This window comes from Symsagittifera roscoffensis, chromosome 7, assembly GCF_963678635.1.
Source record: "Symsagittifera roscoffensis chromosome 7, txSymRosc1.1, whole genome shotgun sequence".
NCBI classification, from domain to species: Eukaryota; Metazoa; Xenacoelomorpha; order Acoela; family Convolutidae; genus Symsagittifera; species Symsagittifera roscoffensis.
In genome coordinates this window covers 43,534,307-43,558,929 of record NC_087068.1, presented here as the reverse complement: position 1 = coordinate 43,558,929, position 24,623 = coordinate 43,534,307, and the positions used below count along the sequence as shown (strand labels likewise).

At 34.1% G+C, this 24,623-nt stretch overlaps 1 protein-coding gene across 1 annotated transcript in view; it reads right to left on the bottom strand.

Annotated features, from left to right (window-relative positions):
* The window catches only part of LOC134850892 (intraflagellar transport protein 80 homolog), a 72,466-nt gene extending 51,709 nt beyond the window's left edge, over positions 1-20,757 (bottom strand). The window contains exon 1 of the mRNA XM_063866666.1: positions 20,174-20,757. Within this exon, the coding sequence (XP_063722736.1) occupies positions 20,174-20,561 (388 nt within the window). The 5' untranslated portion in view covers positions 20,562-20,757. The remainder of the gene's footprint in view (positions 1-20,173) is intronic.
* Positions 20,758-24,623: the final 3,866 nt, after the last annotated feature.

Below are 24,623 nucleotides of genomic sequence, written 5' to 3'. Positions count from 1 at the left end.
CACTCGGAAATTACACCTTCAACAACCCTTGATTTTTTTAGTTGCTTGGGCCGCCAGTTTTTGATTTGGTTTTGAGAGTGAAACGCTTGTTATAGGTCAAAGCCATTTTTCGCATATATACTTACACTAAAAAGGTCCAATATAAATCAATGCGATCGACCTAAATTCAAGCACACAAAGCACAAAATATTAATTAACTTTAAAAACCTGCCGCTAACTTCCCTCTTTCTCCAAAATCCCCGATCTACCCTAACTTATATGAAAGAATTCGATCCAGAGGTTTTACTTGTTGGTAACATGATTTTATGTGCTGTTTCTTCAACAATAGAAACTTCAGATAGGCTGAAAAAGCATATTACGAAATATTAGTTAGTTGTGGGCAAGCTTTAAAAGGAAGTGCGTAACTGGCAATCAAAAGGCGAAAGGCGTGGAAACCCAATGATTCAAAAATATTACCGTTAAATTGACAAAATGAGCATTTTCAGATATGGTTTTAAATGAACTACTCAAGTACATGAAAAAAATAGTATTTGCGAGTTCTTGAAATGGATATTTTTCTGGCACAACAAATAAAAAAAATCTTACAACGAAAAAAAAAACAAGTAGAAAGACTCTGTTTTCTTACCAAAATTAGCTCCTAAAATTTTTTCTGAAAAACGATGAAGTATGAATGTACTTGATTGCTCGGAACAAAAAAGAAAAATTGAAAATATGAAACGTGATTTTCTTTATTCCTATAAAAAAAGATGTGAAGTTTTAAAAAAATGTATATTTTTGCTTCTGATATCAAAGTTTGCCGTTTTTTTGAAGAAGAGAATTTGTTATTTTTCATGTGGGCGAAAGTGGTTGTATTTTGGTGTGAATACGTAGAGTTCATGTTGTTTGGCTCTTTTTGCCCTAAATTGTTGTTCCGACTTTCGATACGAAAGTAACGGAATATTTGTGCTCGGGTGGGTTTTTTTTTCTTCAGACAAATTTCGACTTTTTAACTAGCCATTTTTGACGGAATTTTTTTATATCATTCGAAAGGTATTGTTGTCTTGAGCTCAAATTTGAAAAGATATTTTACCTGTGACCATTTTACTTGTTAATCCCTCTTAGAAATTGTTCCAAATTGGTTGAAAGAAGCTTATTTGCCATAATTGATTTGCTACAAGGAGCAAATTCTATCCTTTTGTATTTTATATGGCGTGTGGGGGGTGATTTTCATTTAAAAAAATTCGAATTTTAGAAAAAAAAATTTCATTTTGTTTTATTTCATTTATTTTTTAAATGTTATTACTGCTCAATATACCTTAAAAGGCAGTCGGAACATTCAGGGCTTTTTCCTGATACGAGCAGTCTTGTTTTCTTTCTTAGCAGTCTTGTAGGTTGTTTGAGTTTATTAAATTTGACATAATTTTCAAAAATGTAATTGATTTAGCGTGTTCTAATTCTGTTTTTTGACACTAACTCAAGCCAGCACCATTTAGAGGTTTTGAAAATAAATCATCTTCCTCTGCACAATTTTTGTTCCCGTCAAAGGAAGTATCTAGGTGATCAAATATGCCACCAAAAAAGCCTTTCAATCATTTTGTTTAATCTTGTATCAGAAAAAATACTGCCTGAATATTGCAGTTTTTCACAGACCTATACACACACGCACAATGCAGTAGAACGAGTCAAATTCCGCTTGCTCTCTCTAGCTTTTTGTTCTTTTTGTGATCACAGTAAAATTATCCTGAATTTATTCACTGTATAAGATTATAGGATAATTTTGTTGTGATCAAAGGGAGGACAGGAATTTTGACGCAGGGAAAAATGTTTTCACTCTAGATTTCAGGTAGTTCAGAGCACGCTCAAAAATTATTGAAATTAGTATGGTTTTGAAACTCTTTTAGTCGCGCATTCAATTTTCACAACGATATTTCGAAAAAATTGTAATGTCGAGAAAAACAGTACTGAAAATTTCTGTTTTCCGAACTACTTTACTCCTGAAGCCAGAAGGTCAACATGAAAAAAAAACAATCAACAATCTTCCATTATATTTTAACATATTGTGCATCATTTTTGTAGCTTATTATCTGTTCCAGCTCGCTTTAACATTGCTTTAGGAAAAATTTAACATTGCTCTAGCAAAAATTACCGCACTCGGAACATTCTGTGCTTTTTGCACAAGAATCGAGCACTAAATGAGAAGTAACTGGGATTCTTAACTTTTTTTTCTTTTTTTATTTTTTGAAAAAGTTTTTTGTAAAGAATATTCAAACCATTTTAGTTAAGTTAAATCAAATTGAAACGATTCAGACTGAATAAGTGAACAGAATTAAACATGTTTTTATACATGCATGTTGTCTGACCGTTTTTATAAACGCCCTCCATAAAAATCAAAGTGTGATGGAGTTGTAAATTTAATTGATACAAGGCTGGCAGAGGGGGCTATATAGCAAAAAAAACGATTGGTTTTTAAATGAAACTCTTTGATTTTGTGATTTCTACTTCGCGTTGCATTCAAAAGTTCCAAAAATTAAAACTCTCTAGCTGCCAACAATTACGCCAATTCAAAGACTAACAAGACTGCTCGTATCAGGGCGAAGCCCTGAATGTTCCGACTGCCTTTTAAGGTTTATGGAGCAGCAGTAATAACATCAAAAAATAAAATGAAATAAAAAAAATGAAAACTTTTTTCTAAAAGTTAAAATTTTTATGAAAATCATCACCCCACACGCCATTTAAAGTACAAAAAGATAGATTTCGTTCCTTGTAACAAATCAATTATGGCAAATAATCTTCGTTCAACCAATTTGGAACGATTTATAAGAAGGATTAAGTCTCCGCTTACGCGTTAATAGCGCGAATTAAATCGCGCGTTAATTGTCCCACATTGGTTAAAAAAATGGCCAAAATGGCAATTTTTAAACCCTCATAATTTTACGAAAAATGATCACAGGTGAAATATCTTTTCAACTTTAAGCTCAGGACAACAATACCTTTTGAATGATATAAAAAAATTCCGTCAAAACTTGCTAGTTAAAAAGTCGAAATTTGTCTGAAGAAAAAAAAACCCACCCCGAGCACAAATATTCCCTTACTTTCGTATCGAAAGTCGGAACAAAAAGTTCATGTGTTAATTATTGTTCCGACTTCCGATACGAAAGTAACGGAATATTTGTGCTCGGGGTGGGTTTTTTTTTCTTCAGACAAATTTCGACTTTTTAACTAGCCATTTTTGACGGAATTTTTTTTTATCATTCAAAAGGTCTTGTTGTTCTGAGCTTAAATTTGAAAAGATATTTCACCTGTGATCTTTTTTTGTAAAGTTATGAGGGTTTAAAGATTGCCATTTTGACCAATATGGGACAATTAACGAGCGATATAATTCGCGCTAATAACGCGTAAGCGGAGATTTAATCCGTCCTATAAATCGTTCCAAATTGGTTTAACGAAGCAGCTTATTTGCCATAATTGATTTGTTACAAGGAATGAAATCTCTCTTTTTGTACTTAATATGGCGTGTGGGGGGATAATTTTCATTAAAAATCTCAACTTTTAGAAAAAAAGTTTTTATTTTATTTTATTTCATTTAATTTTTTTATGTTATTACTGCTGCTCCATAAACTCTAAAAGGCAGTCGGAACATTCAGGGCTTCGCCCTGATACGAGCAGTCTTGTTCTCTTAATAACTAGTTCTTGAAGTTTCAGTTGGTGACTCCTCCAAATTGGAAAAAAATGAAAAAGGTATCATTAAAATGGTAATAAATATTTTTTAAGAGACACAAACTGGTAATTGGGTTGCAATAAGATAGCCTTGGCCAGCCGATATAGACCTAGAATAAAGTTCTAGCAAAAAAATGAACATTTACGGAGAGAAAGCTATTACCCTCTTTGATGACATGCATTCCAAATATATAGCATTCCAAGTATCAATTACATATTGCGCGCTTTTCAACCCCCTTACCTTTGGACTTCCATTTTGAAAAACTACTCTAACATTGTTCACAATGCAATGAAAGTTGGTATCGTGAACCAACTAATTATTTTAAACATATTTGTTCTTCATATCTTAAAATGTAGCTTTACGCGTCTGACCTTAAATTGCATATAAAAACAACTATGAAAATTAAAAAAATTCAAAATTGAGGGCATTGAAACGACCTAACAATGGGCTTTTTTGCCTTTCCTTGTCTGCAAAGTCTGACTAAGTAATGTTAGTTCTTGTCTCAATTTCGAAAATTTTGGCATGCTGACTCATTAAGTTAATTTGGCTCTTTTCTAGTTTTTTACTCCCTCGTAAAACTACAATACGACTTTGTTTCAAAACAGTTGATACTGCAATGAGCATCTGAAAAAAAGTTCAGAAAATTTTTTCATTTGTTCACGCTGACACATTTTACTGCAATTTAAAAATCTAGTGTTATTTTGAAAGGTTTTTATAAATTTTAAAAAATCAAAGAAAGGACTGAAAAAAAGCCGCTACTCCCAGCAAAACACAAGCAAAACAAATATGGGTAATGGGGTATTGTTACTAGTCTTAAAGGTAGTTTTTTCCAGTCTTCCCTTTTTCGAATTACGACTCTTCTACTTTTGCCTCCCCCACCAAAAGTTAACATCAATTTTAGCGTGTGGTCATTAACTTGACTGTATTGTCTACGAAAACAAAATATGCTTGAAAATGGTTCAAACATTCGCTTGGTACGTTTCATGGCAAGGAGACTCTCAAACAATAGTTAGTAATATGGATATTACAGTTGAGGGGCGGCAATTGCAGAGCCAAGAGTTCCAAAACAATGGATTCTAAAACGTTTAATATGAATAACTTTAATGTTTTGTAGGATTTAAATCAGTCGCTTGTCAATGGTTGTTACAACTGAACAATGTGAAACAAAGATTATTTAAAAAAAGTTTGCAGAAAAGAACGAAAAAAGACCAGAAAGCGCCGCTAATTTTTTCTGCGTCGCAATCTATTCAAAAAACATTTGGCTTTATTTATTTTTCTCCCCACTTTGCATTACAATTGTTTTTATGGCGTAAAATGGAGTGGCTTTAGAAGATTATTTATGAACGATGAACAATTATCTTTGTCTGGGCTTAGTTAGTTCGCCTGTCCAGTTTAATAACAACCGGACAAAGTGAACAATCATTATATTTTGAAAAAATTGTAGATGGGAGAAAAATGAGGAAGAGCCATATATTTAGGCAACATAATCATGAAACTTTGGGTAGCGAAGTATTTATTTTGAACAGTATTCTCTAAATTTTACGCTTTTTTTTACAGTTTCCCATTACCTTGTAAAATAAAAATAAAAAGTTGTGTGAAACTTGTTCATTGAGTTCTTTATATTTGAACTATTTCATAGGAATAAGTTCATTTGTTCTTGCTGGCATGATTTATTACAGTTTGACTATCAAAGTCTTTCGTTAATCGTTTTTTGAAGAAAAAATTGCTCAAAACTAGAAAAGGTGACCGGAAAAGAGCTCAAAACTGCTCGTATTAGGACAAATCCGAGAAAGTTTGACTGCCGTTTATCATCCCGATGAAACAAGGGCTTTTTCCAGTTTTCTTCTCCCTTTCAAATTTAATTTTGAAAAATTTGTTTACCGTTGTCATAGTCCGATAAAATTTGGCATAGTGAATGAACTGACAACTGTGAGTAAATTTGTTGTTCTCATCGTAAAATCACGCTTGGCTACGCTTTTATTCGTATTAACACGTAAGATAAACAAATAAATCGACATTTTAAAAGGCAGGAGGGTGGAAGTGAGGAAACGAGCCAAAAAAATTTGATGTGAAAACTTGATCGCTGTTGTCTAATTTCGCCCCACATTTCAATTCATTTCTGAAAACTTAATTTACTTTGTGTTCTGAATTGAAATCAGAAACATAATTCTTAAAACTTTTACCATATGTTCTGACTTGAAATCAGAAACATAATTCTTAAAACTTTTACCATATGTTCTGACTTGAAATCAGAAACATAATTCTTAAACTTTTACCACATGTTCTGACTTGAAATTATGTGTTTGCTCGGTTGATAAAATATCACCAAAAGCAAACATTACAGCATGTGTTGTTTCTTTCTGATTGGTTTAACCAACAGATGGAATGCTGAAAATATCAAAATCTATGGTATATAAGCCAAGCGAAAATATACCAAACATCACTTCATCACTTTCTCAAAATCTCACAACCACTCTCATACTGAGACCCCCAACCATCCTAATAACCAAAATCTCAAATCTCTATCTCGATAACTATAAATCCATACCCCAATGTCTCTTGATATAAAATTGATGTGTGTCCTCTATATTTGAAATAATATACCTATTTACGAGTGAAAGAAACTTTGTCTGTTGAATAAGAATAGGAAAGTCTTAGCAACATTCAGAAAGACCCCTTGTTCTAACTAGCTGCGATTTGGTCGATCGTATAAGTTAAGTCAAGTTAGTTTGGAATAATTGGTGCGACCAGTGAGGCACACAAGTTTCAAAAATTCACTCAATTTTCAAAATCTCAAAAAACTGAGATTATCAAAATTTCAAAAAATTGAAAACTTCAAAAGTTGAAATTATCAAAAATTTCAAAAAGTTGAAAAGTTCGAAAATTGAGATTATCAAAATTTCAAAAGGTTGAAAATTTCAAAAGTTGAAATTATCAAAAATTCAAAAATTGAAATTATCAAAAATTCAAAAAGTTGAAAAGTTCGAAAATTGAGATTATCAAAATTTCAAAAGTTTGAAAATTTCAAAAGCTGAAATTATCAAAAATTCAAAAATTGAAATTATCAAAATTTCAAAAAGTTGAAAAGTTCAAAAATTGAAATTATCAAAATTTCAAAAAATTGAAAATTTCAAAAGTTGAAATTATCAAATTTCAAAAAGTTGAAATTACCAAAAACTCAAAAATTGAATTTATCCAAATTTCAAAAAGCTGAAAATTTCAAAAGTTGAAATTATCAAATTTCAAAATTTCAAAAACTTTAAATTGGATATCTTAACTTGAAAAAAGTAAGATGGCCGATCACCCAATCACCCATCCTAACTTGTCTTTTGTATCATTCTCAGGAAATGATTCAGACCTAAACGCAAAAGCCTTTTGGACTTCAGTTGAGAATAAAATTGTATTCTCACTAGGGCAACGACCCACAGACGCTGGCGCTCAGCCTAACTATGATCACAGACAAAAAAGTTTGTTTGGATCTTTATTAACCGAAACAGCTCTTGAATGGTATACTGATGAAGTAACTAATACTACTACTTGGGCTGAACTAAAAAATCTTTTTCTTAAAAGGTTCACTGATGGTAGAGATCGTTTCAAGCATCGAATTGATGCTGAAAATGCCACTCGACAAGAGGGCGAATTAATAAAAAATTACTTCCATAGGATTAAAACATCAGTCGACAAGGGTTGGCCTGAAAGCATTGATACTACTGTTCATGCTGATGCCGATGCACAGGCATTGGAAAAAAATATACAAACGAGACAAAGAACTCAAAAGTATATAGATTTCTCAGTTAAAGGTCTAAAACCCTTAGCTCTGAAGCAGAAAGCTCATGAATATATGATAGAAAACCCCAACGCAGGATGGGGAACGTTTACCAATCATATAATTACAAAAGATTTAACTTTTATCGTCGCCACTGATCCTGCAAACAAAACCTCGACAGATAAAATGACATCATTAGAAACGCAAATAAAAGAGTTAAACAAATTGGTTAAAAATCAAGAGGTTAGTGCCATAAACGAACAACATTCCTTTCGTCGCCGAGATCCGGATGTAAAAGGCAGACCAAATAATACACGCTTTTGTGATTATTGTAGAATGAACGGTCATTCTATCTCTAGATGCTCTAAGAAACAAGTCCAGGACGAAGTAAACAAACTTCGCAAAGAACTAACAATAAAAAATGATAGAAAAGTGTCATTTGAGACCGACTATAAACGTAATCGAAATTTCTCAAATCAAAGAAATTACCATCAAAACGATCAGTCAAGAAACAACAACTTTACAAATCAAAACGGTCAATCAGGAAACTATGGAAATACTCCAAATTTCCAGAATCAAAGTAAGTCTGGTATTCGTTATCATAGTAACTATAGCAAAAACGGTTATCCAAGAAATAATCAACAGCCATCATACAATTCCAATCCCAGGCAAAACGAGTCATATGACGAAAAATACCCAAAACAAAATACTTTCAGAGATAACGAACAAGCTGCAAAACAGCATTATGACCAAGAGAATAGGCAATCCAGCAGTGATCCTAGAGGTCGACAATATAATCAAAACGGATATAACCGAACAAATAGTCGTGATTCTGATAGATCAAGATCACCAGGATTCAGAATGAATCAAAATCAAGTTGAAAACACCCATTGGGTAGAAGAAGAAACTAACTACTGTAACGCACTGACAGATATGTTTCCTTTAAACTATTAAAGTCTCCGAAGCCAAGTAAAGATAGCAATCCAAAAGCAAGGAACTATCTCAATCTGTATCATTTCGCCACCGGAGACACAAATAAAAACAGTGGACTGGAAATTGAATTTATGGTCGATCCAGGATCAACTTGTAGTATCATAAATGAACCAACTAATCGAGAATTAAACAAAATTGGACAAAAACTGACTCTTTTCAAATCCCAAAGTAAAGCCAAAACTTACAACGGATCTGAAATCCGTATGCTTGGCCATACATCAATCGTTTCATGCTTTGATACCGACGGAAAGTATCCAACAAACCACAAAGTTTGGATAACAGAAGAACGCACTGTTAATCTGTTAGGAATCGACTTCTGTCATTTGTTTCTTAAAGCCCTTTATTTTGATATCCCAGCAGTGGAACTAAAATCCGAAGATGGTGTCATCTCATATGGCTTATTAAACAATGATAAGGAATATCCGAATGTTTCTAAAATAGAAACAATCCGACTTAAAGATCCCCTATATATCTCACACCGCTCCTCGCATCTGTATAAACATACAGCTGAAACATATTTTAAAAAAGGAACTACATTTCTTCCGCACAAAGACACGTGTAAAACTGGTTTAATTTTCATGAATACCATTTGTATTCAAACTGAATACAAACTCCCGATTTTGATTGAAAATCAACAAGACCACCCAGTAAACATAAATAAAGGCGTACTCGGATATGCAGTAACAGATATACAAGGAGAAGAAAAAGTATATGCAATCCAAGATTGCGATGAATTTACAGCAACTATTCTAAACGAAAGTTCAGAATTTGACAGTTGTTTCATGTTGAACACAATTGTAAACACCACACAAGAATGTACAAGCCGAGTTTATGATTCTTGTATAAAATACATCGATTTCCAACAACAATCCATATTCGAATCAAACATGCCAATTGCCCAATGCATTTCTGCTGATAGAGCCATGACCCAAGGCTTCGCCGAAATGGTCTGTCGACGATATACAAAAATGAGAGATTTTTGTAGCTATAATAATAGCAGCGTGAACGAAATCATCGTTTATCGAGATTCCAGTTCCGGACAGATAATTTACAATCTGATTACCAAGGAAAAATATTTTCAAAAACCTACCTATCAAAGCATTCACTATGCACTAGATGAAATGAAACATCATGCGATTGCTAATAATATTCGTTGTATTGCAATGCCAAAAATTGCTTGTGGTCTAGACAAAATGGATTGGAAAGAAGTTTCTAAAATCATCGTCGACGTGTTCAGATTCTCTGGAATCACAATTTATGTCTATGTACCTGGTTGGGAACTCAATAGCATGACTGCGCTAGAAGTATTCGATACAGAAAGTGTATCAGAAATATTTGAACAAATCGGTTCTGATATAGTTCAGGCCTGTAACAGCGAAGGCAAACTAGCCACCGATTTCTCGGCTGATGCAAAGAATCTTCGCAGACCACTCGTTCGAGACCAGTTCCCAAAATATAGGCACAAAGAACAAAATGATCAACTGATCAAATTTATTGTAAGCGAAACATTTAAATCAGACGAACATTATACATCCAACCAGCAGAAAATTGATAGCACTATTCAATTCCTTTCCGAGTTTGATTTCACACAAAGTGATCTATCGGACGATGAGTTTGTCGATCTACTCCAAATCATCATACAAGACATTGATGTATATTCTCATCATAAGTACGATATTGGAAAAACGAAACACAAGTTCCATATACCCCTTTAAAAAGATGCCACATTCAAAAAGCAACGACCAAGCAAAATACCCATCCATTTACGAGACAAACTCGACAAGTTAATGGACGAGCTAATACAAGCTGGTATAATACGCGAGTTAAACGAAAATGATGATATGAACTCCTGGCCGATAATAGTAATTGTAGCTGGCCACTTGAACCTTTACAGGTGTTGATGACTCGGATAAATGGCTCGTATTTTACAAGCAGTGATTTATCATGCGCTTATCACCAAGTGCCTCTCACTGAAGAAGCTCAAAAACTTACTAGTTTTATTGTCGGAGGACGACAATATACTTACCAAGTCGGTTTTTATGGTTTAAAACCACTTCCAAACTTCTTTAGTAAACTAATGAGATACGCTTTCGGTCCGCTTATAAAAACAAAAAAGGCAATAACATATATTGACGATACTCTTCTACAGAGTAAAATGAAAAACGAAATGTTTGATACTATCAGAGAATACCACTCTTTGCTTCGTAAAGCAAACCTTAAAGCAGCTCCCGATAAAACATTTTTTTTCCTACGAAAAGTGAAGTTCCTTGGTCACGTGGTATCGGAAGAAGGTCTTTCTCCTATAGCTTCTCGCATAGATGATATAAAAAACCTAAAATCACCCGAATCTAAAACTGAAGTACTGGGTGTTCTCGGAGTAATGGGATTCTATAGTACTTACATAATTAACTTTCATGTAGATGCGAAATGTCTATACGAGCTTGCAAACACCGAAAACAAATTTCAATGGCTACCATGTCATGAAGCCGTTTTTCAGAAATTGAAAGACAGATTTTGCCATGATATTGCTAATGCAATCCCAAACACAGATTACCCATTTCACATTCACGCAGACTCTTCGAATGTAGGAACTGGATGTATTTTAATCCAAGCCTTTCCAGACGGAAAGAAAAATTGTATCCGCAAACTCCAGAGTTTTTGATAAAGCCGAACAAAAAATGTCACCACAGCATCGTGAACTGTGTGGTATTATATCTGTTCTTCAAACATATGAATTCTATATTATAGGTTCACCATTCCCCATATATCTGTATTGTGACCATCGACCAATTTTATTTTTATGGTCCAGAAAAGGACAACTTTCACACCGATTTTTTAAATATCAGGTTGTGCTGACTAAGTTTCATAATCTAAAAATTATCTACACACCAGGCACAAACTTAGCTTTCCCTGACCTTTTAAGCAGAAATGTTCCAATCGCTGATATTAAAAAATATCAAATTGAACATAAAACAATTCCAAATGAAATAAAATTTGTTCTAGACACCGGAGAAAAAATCAATTATTCAGTGCTTCACAAAGAAGACAAAAATACAACACACAACGATTGCTATCCAATCATTGCTCAATTGCATGGTGGAAAAAGGAAACTTATAGATATAAGTGAAAAAGGTGACTTCAGCATTGAAGAAGCACCAGATTACTATGAAGAATCTTGCAACGCAATCCAGAACATAACAGATTTCTTTAAATTTGGCAAACAAATCAACCAAATAAAAAAATTGTCAACTCAAAATATTTACGAAGAAATACCTGAAGAACTTTTCGCTCTGGATGACAATCTTGATAACCAAGAGTGGATAGAACTTTGCGAGGGCAATGTCGAACAAAGTCTAATTGACGAGTTTGAACAGGCAAAACAAGATTTTGAAAATAGAACTAAAATATCAAAGCTAATTGAACCAATTAGCTTGCACTCAGAAAAAGGAAAAAATGATTCACTAGATTTAATCATTAAATTGACAGATTTCGCAAAAACTGCTGCTCTTGACGTAGAAACAATTGTCCAAGAAAAATTAAAAGATCAAGTAATTGAAACTGTCAAAAAATGGGTCAAAAGAGGTACAAAACCAGAAACCAAACCTCATCGACATCAAGATAAAGCTATAAGAGCTTATCTTCGACAGTTTGATCTCCTGTTCATTGAAAATCAAAATGAATTATTGTGTATTCATGAATATAACGATGATTGCTCACAAACCCCAAAAATATGTTTGCCCCTATCATTATTTCTCAACAGTTTCAAGCTAGCCCATAGTCATCCATTAAGTGGTCATCACGGAGAATCAAAAACATTAGAAAGTATTAAAAGATACTTCTATTGGCCCGGACTTTATGAATGGGTAAAAATGCTTCTTCACGACTGTCTTGATTGTCAAAAAAACAAGCCAAAAAGAAAAGATTTAAATGAAGCTCCTTTACAGCAATGTGGTCAACTAGAAACAACACCAATGAAAACAATTCACATTGACCACAAAGGTCCACTCAGACCAATGAGTAACGGCAAAAACTATTGTTTAGTTGTTGTAGACGCATTTTCTCGATATATACAAGTATATCCTTGCAAACACGCCGATTCAAAGGAAACAATCAATCTCCTTGAAAAATATATCAAATCATTTGGCATTCCACAACAAATCATTCATGATAATGGAAGTGCTTTTATAAGCAATGATTTCGTTCATTAGTCATTTGAATTTGGTATTACACTTAGACCAAGAACTACATACGCACCATGGACAAACGGCAAAGTTGAGGTCCAAAATAAACATTTAACTCAATATTTCAGGCATTTTATAAATGATGCTGGTTCTGATTGGTCAGAACTGACAGACAAATTTGCTTTTGCTCACAACACCGCCGTCAATTCAAGTACTGGTTATACGCCATACGAAATCGTATTTGGCATTAAACCACAAATTCCAATAAGCCTAAAACTAGGATTATTTCGTGATAATGATAAACGATGCATATCAGAATATTGCACCGGCCTTTCACCTCATGTTCATAGTGAAGAAAGAGTAAAAAATGAGAAAATCGATAAATTACTCCAAAACCGAATATCCTCAGAAATTTTAAAAAGGGAGAATCTTTTTAAAACAATTTACAGCAATACTTATATACATTGCCGCCGCGTCACTAATCAAGCGCATTATTTTCGAAATCAACATAAGCTAGGTAAGCCAATCAAAATTGGCAGTAAAGTATTACTGGAAAATAGATCTAAACCGCTTTTAAGGTCCCAAAAGCTGCTACATTTAAGATCTGGCCCATATACTGTAGTTGAACAAGTAACAGATGTCAACTATAAAATAGAAAACGACACAACCTCAGAGAAAAAAATAGTACACCGTAATCATATTGTTGAATACTTCCCAAAAGAAAACATAATGCCAAAACTGGTTACTGAATATTCAACCGATCCAATGTCCGATGGTTTTTATAATCATCTAACAAATCGACAAATAGACAATTTTAATCAGCCAAAAAAGACTGAATTCGCGAATTATTCCTATTGGCCAGTGATATCTAGTGGATATCAACATATGACAAACCACGATTCTACAATTAGGGAATCTGAACAAAATAAGTCGCCAAAACAAATTTCTGATTCCGGACAGGAAACTATGAACTTAAGGACTTTATTCGAATCAACATCATTCAATCCCGATATACAGCCTATTACTAGTTCTACGCCATACCCAAAACGTGTATTAAATGAACTAAGTGAACTCGATGGCCCAAGTAGCTCGCAAAGCCACCGGAACATTAGAACACAGTTTCATGTTTCACCACCCCAAAATTTTTATCAGCTTTCTAATAATTCAGCAGGATTTTCAAATTATGCTCAATCCCCAAATAATTCAGAAAACTACTACGAAAATAGCCTCTATACGCCTATTCCTGAAGTCAGCTCAGAAAGGCCAAAAAGAACTAAACGTCCACACACAAAAATTCGGAAATCCAATTCCATCTAGTCTCATATCCAGAATTGGAAAAAAGTAAAGACAAATGGATATAAGAAAAATAAATTTATTTTCTTTAAATTTCGCCCCAAGGCAATTTTGACTCAAAATTATTCGCTATTTCATGTATAATTTTATTAGCACACAATAATTCTAGACTCATTTTTTCGCTACTTTGTCTTGACTGCTTGCTTTTGGCTACTATCTGTAATACCGGCTCGGGTTGCCACCACGCCATTGTAATCCTTTTTAGCATATCGAGCTTTTCTCGTCCGTTCTCCATGAACATGCTTCTATAGAACTAAAACAACAATAAAAACTTTAGTTTCTAAACGAAACAGAAACATTATGTCAAAATATAACTGTATTATTGAATTTGTAATCAAATACTCAAAAGTATACTCACATCCTCACCAAGGAGCAGACCGATCAACTCTATTGAATCGCTGGACAATTGGTCAATTTCCTCCCAACAATTGGACATGATATCAGCATTCCTATCCAAATTGAATTTTATTATTTGGGCTGACCACCATTCGGCTTCCCGCAAAAGCGGAACGTCGAACAAATAATTGCCGTTAGTGAATAGTAGGTACTCTACCCTTGAAATAAGGAGATCTGAATTATACATAAATTCAAACACATTTTTTCTCTCCTCCTTTCTCTCATTACTTATATCCCAAAGCGGAATATTTTTCAAAGGCTCTAATTTTTCTGGATACTTGAGCCAGTTATCAGCATCATCTTTTGTAGCCATATTTTCAATCAGTTAGTAGTCAATAAACTCAAGACGAAAGCTTCTGCTAAAGTACTAATTTCTGACCAAATGGTGAGAACATATGGTTATTTGTAAACTCAAAACATATGGTTGAAGCAAACATGCTTATCACTACCGTCTTAACTTGCAAACCAACCCCCTCCCAACGGCCGTAGACACGTGCCAGTAAAAACAAATACGGCACAGTATAGTATGTCAATTATAACTGAACAGCCGGCTTTGCTAAAACCTGTCTTAAACAAACAAATTTTATCAGAATCTGATCTATATAAACCAGCAAAAATAAGCTCAGAATCATTCTTTCAAAAACTTCTCAACCTCCAAAACCTTCCTCTGATACTTCTCAGCAATTGCAAAAATCAATAAATTTCAAAAATAATGTCTAAAATCACCGATCTCGAAGAAGGTGAAATAATGGACCTTGATCAATCAACGGACCAAATAATCGATGATTTGCTGAAAGTAAGTATAATTTCTATTTCCGCCGCCGTCTAAAACTAAAAATTTTTTGGTTAGCTATATACACTCTTTTAATATTTCCCCAACAAATCTGCGCTTTTAACCCAGAGGACAATCTCTACGCTAATACAGCAAAAGATCTAAAAATTGCGCATTTTGATTGTCAACTAATGACATCGAATAAAATGTTCTCACTTAATAAAGTAGCTCCCTGCAAAATACAACCTGAAAATATCGAAACTACAACAGCCGAGGTTACTCTTTACCAACGGCATTATAGTACAAAAATTAACGCGACAATGTGTCGTATAAAACACCAATCTATCCGATGGTTTTGTGATTCTTTCGATTCAAGCGGAATAGACGCTCGCCAAAATATAATCACAACTGATATACACATTTCCCCTGATACTTGTAAACACGCCGCCGAACGGGGATATGTTAACTTAGGATACTCAAAAAATATTCCTTTTCGCTTCGACGAAAAAATTGTCACAAATACAAATAGAGGCAAAGTTGATGGCGAATACCACAACGAATGCAGTGATCGTTCTTGGATCCATTTGGATACTTTCGAATCATACATGCAAAATATTTCCTTAACTGTCAATCTAAAAGATGGCACCGTTAATAACTGGCAAAACATTCCATTACCTTGTCCTGTATATGAAAACGGATGTGAAACAACATCACTTGACCCTTTTGCATATACTTGGAACGAGCCCGAAAACTGCATTTTTTCGGTTCTCAATAAATTCGAAGCAAAAATGATTCGAAATGAAGAAAATTATTATATTGTAAAAGACTCTTTTACTAAAATATCCAACCACCATACTCGAGCTAGAGACACTCAACAATTTATGCTAAAAATTCTAAATAAACCACAATCTTTATGTGGACACCCAAAAATAGTCTACCCAACCCAATACGAATCATTGTTCATAGCATACCAAAACGGTTTTAATATGGATACTGGTTTACAAATAAACCCGAGTGCTAATACAGGAATTATTCATTCGGAGCCAAATTTGACCTACGTAAAATACGCAAAAGATGAAAATTATCCCTTTGCACCGGGACAAATAGACTACGAAGCTCATCTAGGAACAAAACTAGATTATATTCTTTTTCGAAGCTTTTACATGCTTCGAACTGCCGAATTGGCACTTTTAACGAATCAATGTGAGTTAGAACGCTCCATGATTCTCAATACTTTAATGCTCTCTATCGAAAGCCCGCGTTTAGCCGGCTACATTTTGACCCTAAATAGGTCTATTTTTTTAGAGACCAATGGCAATGTTGCCTGGCTCTATCACTGCCCAAAATTTTATTCTCCATTACAATTAATGGATGCATGCTATAATCGGATACCAATTATGTATCGCGAAAAAATTCATTTCGTCGACCCGATCACTCGACAAACTTTTAAATCGGCAGATCAACAAGACTGCTCCGATAAGCATTTGAATCTTTATCAACTAGATGTTGATAACGATAATTCTTGGATCGAACTCACAACCTCTATTACTAGAGTAAAAGGTCCAGATCTGTTTAAGCCGAAAGAAATTAAACGGCAAGTAAAACACTCTCTTGCATCTAGTCATGATGCTTCTATTTACACTTATGCACAAATGCAAAAATTTTGGAGCATGATTACTGATCACTCTGAAATGAAGGGAATTTTACAAAAAGTATCCCAAACTTTTCTTAATGCAAGAAAACACTTCTATCCGGACTCGAGTAGTCAATACGGATCTACGCAAAACATACTTAGATTATCTTATCTCGCCTGATTTTTGGAAGAACGAGTACACTCGTGTTTTTGGTACAATACAGTACTATTTAGAAAGATGCGGAATAATATTCGCCTCTTTCCTTTTCGTCAAGTTTATACTCGACGCTCTTGTATTTGTAATAAAAGTATTACACATACACAAACTAACCGGCCGAACTCTTCATTTCGGAAAAATTATGTTAGCCGCCTCTTACAATATACTTTTCACTTCTATAGTGACTTCAATATTCGCTCAAAATGAGAACGATCAAAATATTGAGCTTGATCATAGGCCTCAGGCACCTCAACAAGAGGATTCTGAAAACGAAAATCAGGATAAAATTTATCCTAGACTCCAACTAGTTGATTACAATAATCGACCCGCTGTACCGGTCTAATTTATTCTATGTTTTAGGATATGCCCACTGATCTTCTTCACACTCCACTTGAAGAAGACTTGCTCGACTTCGAAAACCTACTGTCTCTAAATGACCCTATGGAAATGCCATCCAAAACAATCAACCCGATTAATCAACCAAAATTGAATACCAATTTTAAAATTCCAAAAGTAAAAAATTCTAATTGCATTCAAAAGAGAAAAGCAAGTGTCCGACCTTTCAAAATTCTCCCCTCTTCTTCAACTAGGAAAAACCTAGAATCTGAAACTGTAATAGTTCACCAATCTGCAAACTCTCTAGAACTTGAATCAAAAATCGCGATTCAAGTCAAAAAGGAACAAAACCTCAGCCCAAGGAAACCACCAAATTTTGACACCAGTCTAAATTATGCGCTCTCTCCCTTTATTAACCGATTTAAGATAGACACCTATCACCCTTACCAAAACGGTAACGGTGCATACCGTCTGGTTAATGCACAACTCCCCCATCAACATATTTGTGTTCCTGCAGCCTTTATAACTGCCCAAATGCAGACTCCGATCCTTGACTCCTACACGGATCAAGTGCAAAAGAATTACATAAACGACTTAAATCGCATCAATCAAAAGCATAAAACCATAACAGTGCTCCGGGAAAAAAATAAGGACCTCAGCAATAAGTATCTGAGCCTAAAAACCCAGGTGGAAGGAAACTATTAGTTTCAAGACTATCTATTAAATTCCGTTCTTTTTATTTTTTAACTCCAACTGTGATTTGGCCGCCGCCACTTTACAAAGTATGTATGCTTCTACAATTATAGTCCAGTATTGCTGATAAGTATATTCGCTAAACCAAATTTGAAAAATTGTATTTGATGTTATATTTCTCAAAAGTATCCAGCTGTGATTTGGCCGCCGCCACTGCTCTACTCTACATGCACATACACTACAAGCAGCCATTCTTCAACCGACTACAAGCAGCCATTCTTCAACCGACTACAAGCAGCCATCCATCAACCGACTACACTACAAGACGCCACTTTACGAACAAACTATCAAAATCAGAATAAAAACTTTACGTAAACTTTAATAAAACTTTTTTGATGTTTTGTAAATTATATTATGCTTTTAAATTTTTTGTCAACGGGTATCACCGTTTAACAATCACCCTATAAGATGGTTGGATGTTCTGAATTGAAATCAGAAACATAATTCTTAAAACTTTTACCATATGTTCTGACTTGAAATCAGAAACATAATTCTTAAAACTTTTACCATATGTTCTGACTTGAAATCAGAAACATAATTCTTAAACTTTTACCACATGTTCTGACTTGAAATTATGTGTTTGCTCGGTTGATAAAATATCACCAAAAGCAAACATTACAGCATTTGTTGTTTCTTTCTGATTGGTTTAACCAACAGATGGAATGCTGAAAATATCAAAATCTATGGTATATAAGCCAAGCGAAAATATACCAAACATCACTTCATCACTTTCTCAAAATCTCACAACCACTCTCATACTGAGACCCCCAACCATCCTAATAACCAAAATCTCAAATCTCTATCTCGATAACTATAAATCCATACCCCAATGTCTCTTGATATAAAATTGATGTGTGTCCTCTATATTTGAAATAATATACCTATTTACGAGTGAAAGAAACTTTGTCTGTTGAATAAGAATAGGAAAGTCTTAGCAACATTCAGAAAGACCCCTTGTTCTAACTAGCTGCGATTTGGTCGATCGTATAAGTTAAGTCAAGTTAGTTTGGAATATTTGTCCTGATGTATTGAAATTTTGAACAAACCGACTACTCAGAACAATTTTGTTGTTCATATTTTAGGCTCTTTTCCAGTCCCCCCTTTCAAAATCAATTTTGAAAAGCTTTTATAACATTGTCATATTGCAATGAAATTTGGCGTTGTGAACAAATCGACACTTGTGAACAAATTTGTTCTTCATACTTTACAGCGTAACATCACGCATTTAGCCGTAATAACACATAAAACAAACATAATACTCGGTGTTTTGAAAATGGGGAACTGGAAAAGAGCCATATTTTACATCGTAACATCACGCATTCAATCATAATAACACGTTAAACAGTTATAAAAATAGAATTTTTGGAATGTGAGTGTAAAGTTGGGCTATTTTACCCCACCTCACATAAGCGTCAATTTTATGATGTAATGAGCGTTAAACATGAAGACGAAGTATGGTTATCATGGCTTGATTAGTCTGCATGCCAATTTTTATAGCAATAAAGAAAATTAATGTTAAAAAAATGCAGTTGGGCGGAAGCCAAAAGAGTCGAAAAAGGAAAAGAGCCAACTTGATAAAACATTACATAAAAACGTATAAGAAATGAGATAAATTTTCTTCATTGTATTATTTTTGTATCACCCCCTATGTCATATCTACTAAAAAGAGATATAGTTTGCGTCTGGTAACGTTATATTAAGAGAAATAGTTCAGACTAAGTTATTGCCCTCAATGCAATTTGGAATGATTTAATTAGCTTCTTAAATTTTAATAGAACAAAATATATCTCGCGTTAACTATCCCGATTTGGTTCCCATTGGTAAAATATCTTTCGTTCAAAATTGCAGGTAAAAAATCCCGTGAAAATTTTTCTGTTAAAAAATTGAAGTTTTTCTGAAAAAAGCAGCTCCTTCATTGTAGTTCCTTTCCAATACGAAAGTTGATTTTATTTTATAGTCCAATTGATTTTATGTTATAGTCTGAAGTCACAAATCAGAGTCAATCTCTTGTTTGAAAATCGGCTGCAATGTTTTTAAATTAATTTTCCAGTAAAATTCCTATAGTGAAAGACTCACCCAACGCAGATCCATCGTGGTTCCACCTTCCCGCCAAAATGGCCCCCCGATGTGCCTCAACTGTTTTTTCCACTGTTCCGTTCTTGGCACACAACATAAACGACCCATTGGTCGCAGTAAGCACAAACTCCACTTTAGATGCTTTAGCGCTAGCTCCCCCAACCACCCCCGAAGTTTTGGGGATAAAATGGATATCGGTGGGGAATATTTCCTCGCTCAAGTTCGTGAGCGCCGTCGCATCGTGAACTAAATGCTCCTCGGCTTTGAAAAGGAACACTTTGTGGTCGTCACCACAAGACACGAGTTCGTTAACCGAGTTCCAAGCAACGCAACCGACGAAGCCTTTGTGTTTCGGCTGAGAAGGAAACTCGAAAACTTTCAATTTCATTGCAAGAATTTTTTAATTCAGCTAAAGGAGCAAAATGGTATGATACGCTTTTTATGAGAAAGCGAGATTTAAGATGTGGTGCAGTTTTATTTTGGCTCAACGTTGGTTTTACGTGTACATTCAAATGATCAGCCTTGATGAAACGTGATTCAATGTGAATTAACCATGTACGTGTTTATATGTTGTTTTGATTTAATCAATATTCATTTTTGCTGAAGGTATTGTTATAAAAACGCACGTGAATCTTTTGCTCTGAAAATTAATGACGTTATGGGAATCTTCATCCCAGCACATACAGTTCAGCTCGGATTAGAGCTAATTTTTTTGAGTTTGAGCTCTTTTTTACGTTTCTCAAAATTCTGATTTTTTAAACTGAAAATCATTGTTTTTGATGGCGGCTTCATATATTTTGAAATTTTGTCTCTTCCGAATTTTTTTCTAGATTTTTGACAAAAACAAAGATAAATTACTTTTTGAAAGCAGTTTTGAAATTTTCAGCATTTTCGGAAAACTTTCGCCCTTAAGTGTTATCTGGTATGTTAAGCGTTCATTGAGAATAATTTGAACCAAAAATGTTTCCTGCAAGGGCTCTTTTTGTTTTCTCCTCCTACAAGTTTGTACTTCAGTCAACAATGTCCGTTCATTACAAAAATTGATGTGAAGGCTGACTTTTCCACCATATTTATAAATAACATTGTAAAAGCACTCGAGACACCTGGGACGTGATAAAAAGTTCCAACTATGAAGAGAGTTTTTGACTCTTTTCCAGTTCCCCACATTTTTTTTCTCAAATTCATTTTACTAAAGTCTATGTAAAATTACTGTCGCTTAATTACTGCTCAAAATTACTCTAAAAATGACTGCTCCAAAAATTAGTGCTCAAACTACTTGTTATGAAACGTGTCAGCGTGAATAAGTGAATAAACTTCTACAAGTAACTTACATGCAAATTTCCGCATGAACAATTTCTGAACAACTTTAGTTTTTAATTTAAACGAGGGGTTGCTAAACTGGAAAAGAGTCGAGGTGATACACCTACGAAGAGATCTAAAAATATCTTATATTGAGTTCTCAAACAATAAACTCGTGAAACGACTCATAACAACAAAAAAACTTATGCTTAAATGAGATGGGGTCATAAAGCTCTAAAATCAGTAAATATCGATTCTGGGGGTGAAAATCTTGAATTGCGAAATACTTTAGTGAAAAGTTAACATTTCGTGTTTAACAAATGCGTTTGCCGAACTAAACATATTTGTCGGTCTTTTAAATTTGACTTTCCAAACAGTGCACAAGAGAAAACGGGCAAATACGAACTAGGTTCGAATCATCTAGTATTAGTCTGAAAACACTATTCCCGGACAAAACGGTCCGAAACCGATCGAACTTTGCCGCCACAATTTTTTCAAGCCGAAAAACTGTTTTGCACTGCGACTCATGAAAAGTGAACCTAAATAACAATCAAAGAACCAAAATTTGTACAATGAACCAAATGATTAAGAAATATGCTAAAGTTTAGTGGCTAAGAAAACCGAATCAAAACATAGCGATCAAAAAACTTGGCTAACCCTGAGCGACACAATTAGTTTTCCAATTTTCAAAAAAAAAGTACAACCTGGGCGTTTCTGAAAACAGGTAAATCGAGAACCAAAAACGTGCTCAAACTGCAAGGGTTGGGCAGAAGTGCAAAATTCGTGCAACTCTGCATTTTCATGTCATATCCCGCTCAATTAACAAACAAAATACACAGCAAAAGAGGCTTATAAGCTGGTATCGTAGCTGCAATCTGTCAAAAACCATTTATACCGTTGAAGTGGTACAGATAAATTATATTGACAATTTTTATTTGCTGTTTTGGTGTTTATTTTTTGTTCTTGCTAATTTGTATACGCTGCGCACGTTCTTTCTGAAATCCTTTTCTAGTTTTTGCTCGTTCTTGATTTTCTTAACGAATGTGGGGATTGAAGGGTGCTTTTTTTGTTGTAACTTCAAAAAATTTCCGTTAACTTCTTCTACGGCGTTGTTCGTACGGCATAGCTCATTCTGTACTTTTTGAGATCAAATGCATTCTTTTGCGTCAAACCATGGTTTTTGTTGTCTATGAGAACAGAGTCTAAATGTTTATTATCGTAAAAAAAAACTTGAGTCTCAATTGGCATCACTTTTAAATAGGAGAGTAAATGCAACGGCGGTTGTCTTTTTTATGAATACTTTATCAAGTACCCTAGAAAAAAATGAAAATCGATTAGAATCACTATGAAATAGGAAAATAAATGCAGGGGCGATATCTTTTGTGGATGTAATTGCATTGAGAAAACTTTAGAATAAATACAAACTTACAAAAAACGAACTTAAATGCTATAATGCATATCTGCGATTGGATTTTACTCAAACACTTCGATGTCTATTGTAACCCAATTTGGAGACTCGATTTTCAGAATATTGAAGAGGCGGTAAACCATTTATTTTTTTGTAAGAAAGCAGAGCGTAAACAAAGGGCTTCAGATATTTTCCTCCTAAAGCATGTTAAAGCAGGTTGATAGAAAACATTGTGGAGTGTTTTTCATTGCAAAAAATACCTGAGAGTGTTTGTAAATTCAGCCCGTTTAAACCTTTTTTTTCAAAAACCAGAATTGCACTTACAAAACTTTTGTAGAGCCCACGTAATTAAAACTAATTAAAAGGCTTTTTAGTGATACTCGGAATTCAACCCAAAATGAGTTGACACCTGGCCTTCATTTATCATGGCGTGTGCGGAAATCAATTTTCAGAAAACATCAGTTTGGTTTTTGAATTTGAAAGCTTTTTTCAAAAAACCGCTTCCGAAACATTGATGGACAGCCTGAAATTTTGCCGGTTTGTTGCAAAATTTATTGAAATAAAACAAAACTTCATAGCAAAGTCTTTGAACGATTTTCAACACCTGGCTTGATTTCAATAAAACAATGGCAGCTTTATAGAAAATTAAAAAAAAATATGTGTATCTAACTTTCAAAATCCATTCAGCAAAGTAATTAAAAGCTTATGCTTTGATATCGGACAAATAAAAATAAAGCCAAGCATTGCTTATTAGTAATCAAATCAAGTCACTGCCGTTTTGCATTTGCATGAACACTGAATCTGCTAAGATAAAGAGCAGCTTGCACTAACTGGTAAAACTTCATAAAATAGCAAATCCGAGCATAGCATTTTTATAAAACAGTTACAATTAAAACCACAAACGATGTAATTAGCGTTTTGTTTTACCTCGAAAGACAACACACCTGACTCAATTTTTTTGAGCTAATTTTAGGGCGGGGTTAAATTGCTGCTTAAACGTTGATATGCCCAAATTTATTGCGCGTTAATTGTTCAACATTAGTCATCTTGAAACCTTCAAGGAATTAGAAAAACTGGGTGCAGTCAAAAATCGTTGTAATTTTGAATTCAATCCTTGAATGTTTTCAGATGATGTATAAAAAATAAGTTCTTTCAAAATGGTTCCCTAAAATTCCGAGTTTTTCTGCAGAAAAAAAGATCTCACCGCTCTTTTCCGTCACTTTTTTTGGGACTATTAACAAAAAATGTATAAAATCCAAAACTTTTTTCAGAAAAAGTAAGGCTTTTTTTCATGTATGTGGATACTGGCTTCAGATTAGTTGATATAATTTACCATATTCAGTTCTTCTTTCCTGAGTCGGTTACTTCATTTGAAGCAACGAAAATATCAGTTTAAGTGAAACAAATGGCCTTAGTAGTTGAGAAACGCCGTGCGAAGTGAAAAAAATCTCCTACAAAGATTATACTGGAAAACGTTTTCGCTTCAAATTTAACGAAAAAAAGCTTCGAAATATTTAGTCGGATATTGCAATAAGCTGAATTACATATATAGCATCGATTTGTAGTTAAACATCAGTGCTCGTATCTGAACGAAACTCCAAATGATCCGACTGTTTTTGAAGATCTTTAGTGTAGTGTTCGCTTTTTAAAGAAAAAGCCAAAATTGAAAAAAAGAAAAAAACGCTTTTTTTTCTTGCGCTATCTAAAATTCAAAGTTTTATATTTCGCATAAAACAATGTGTT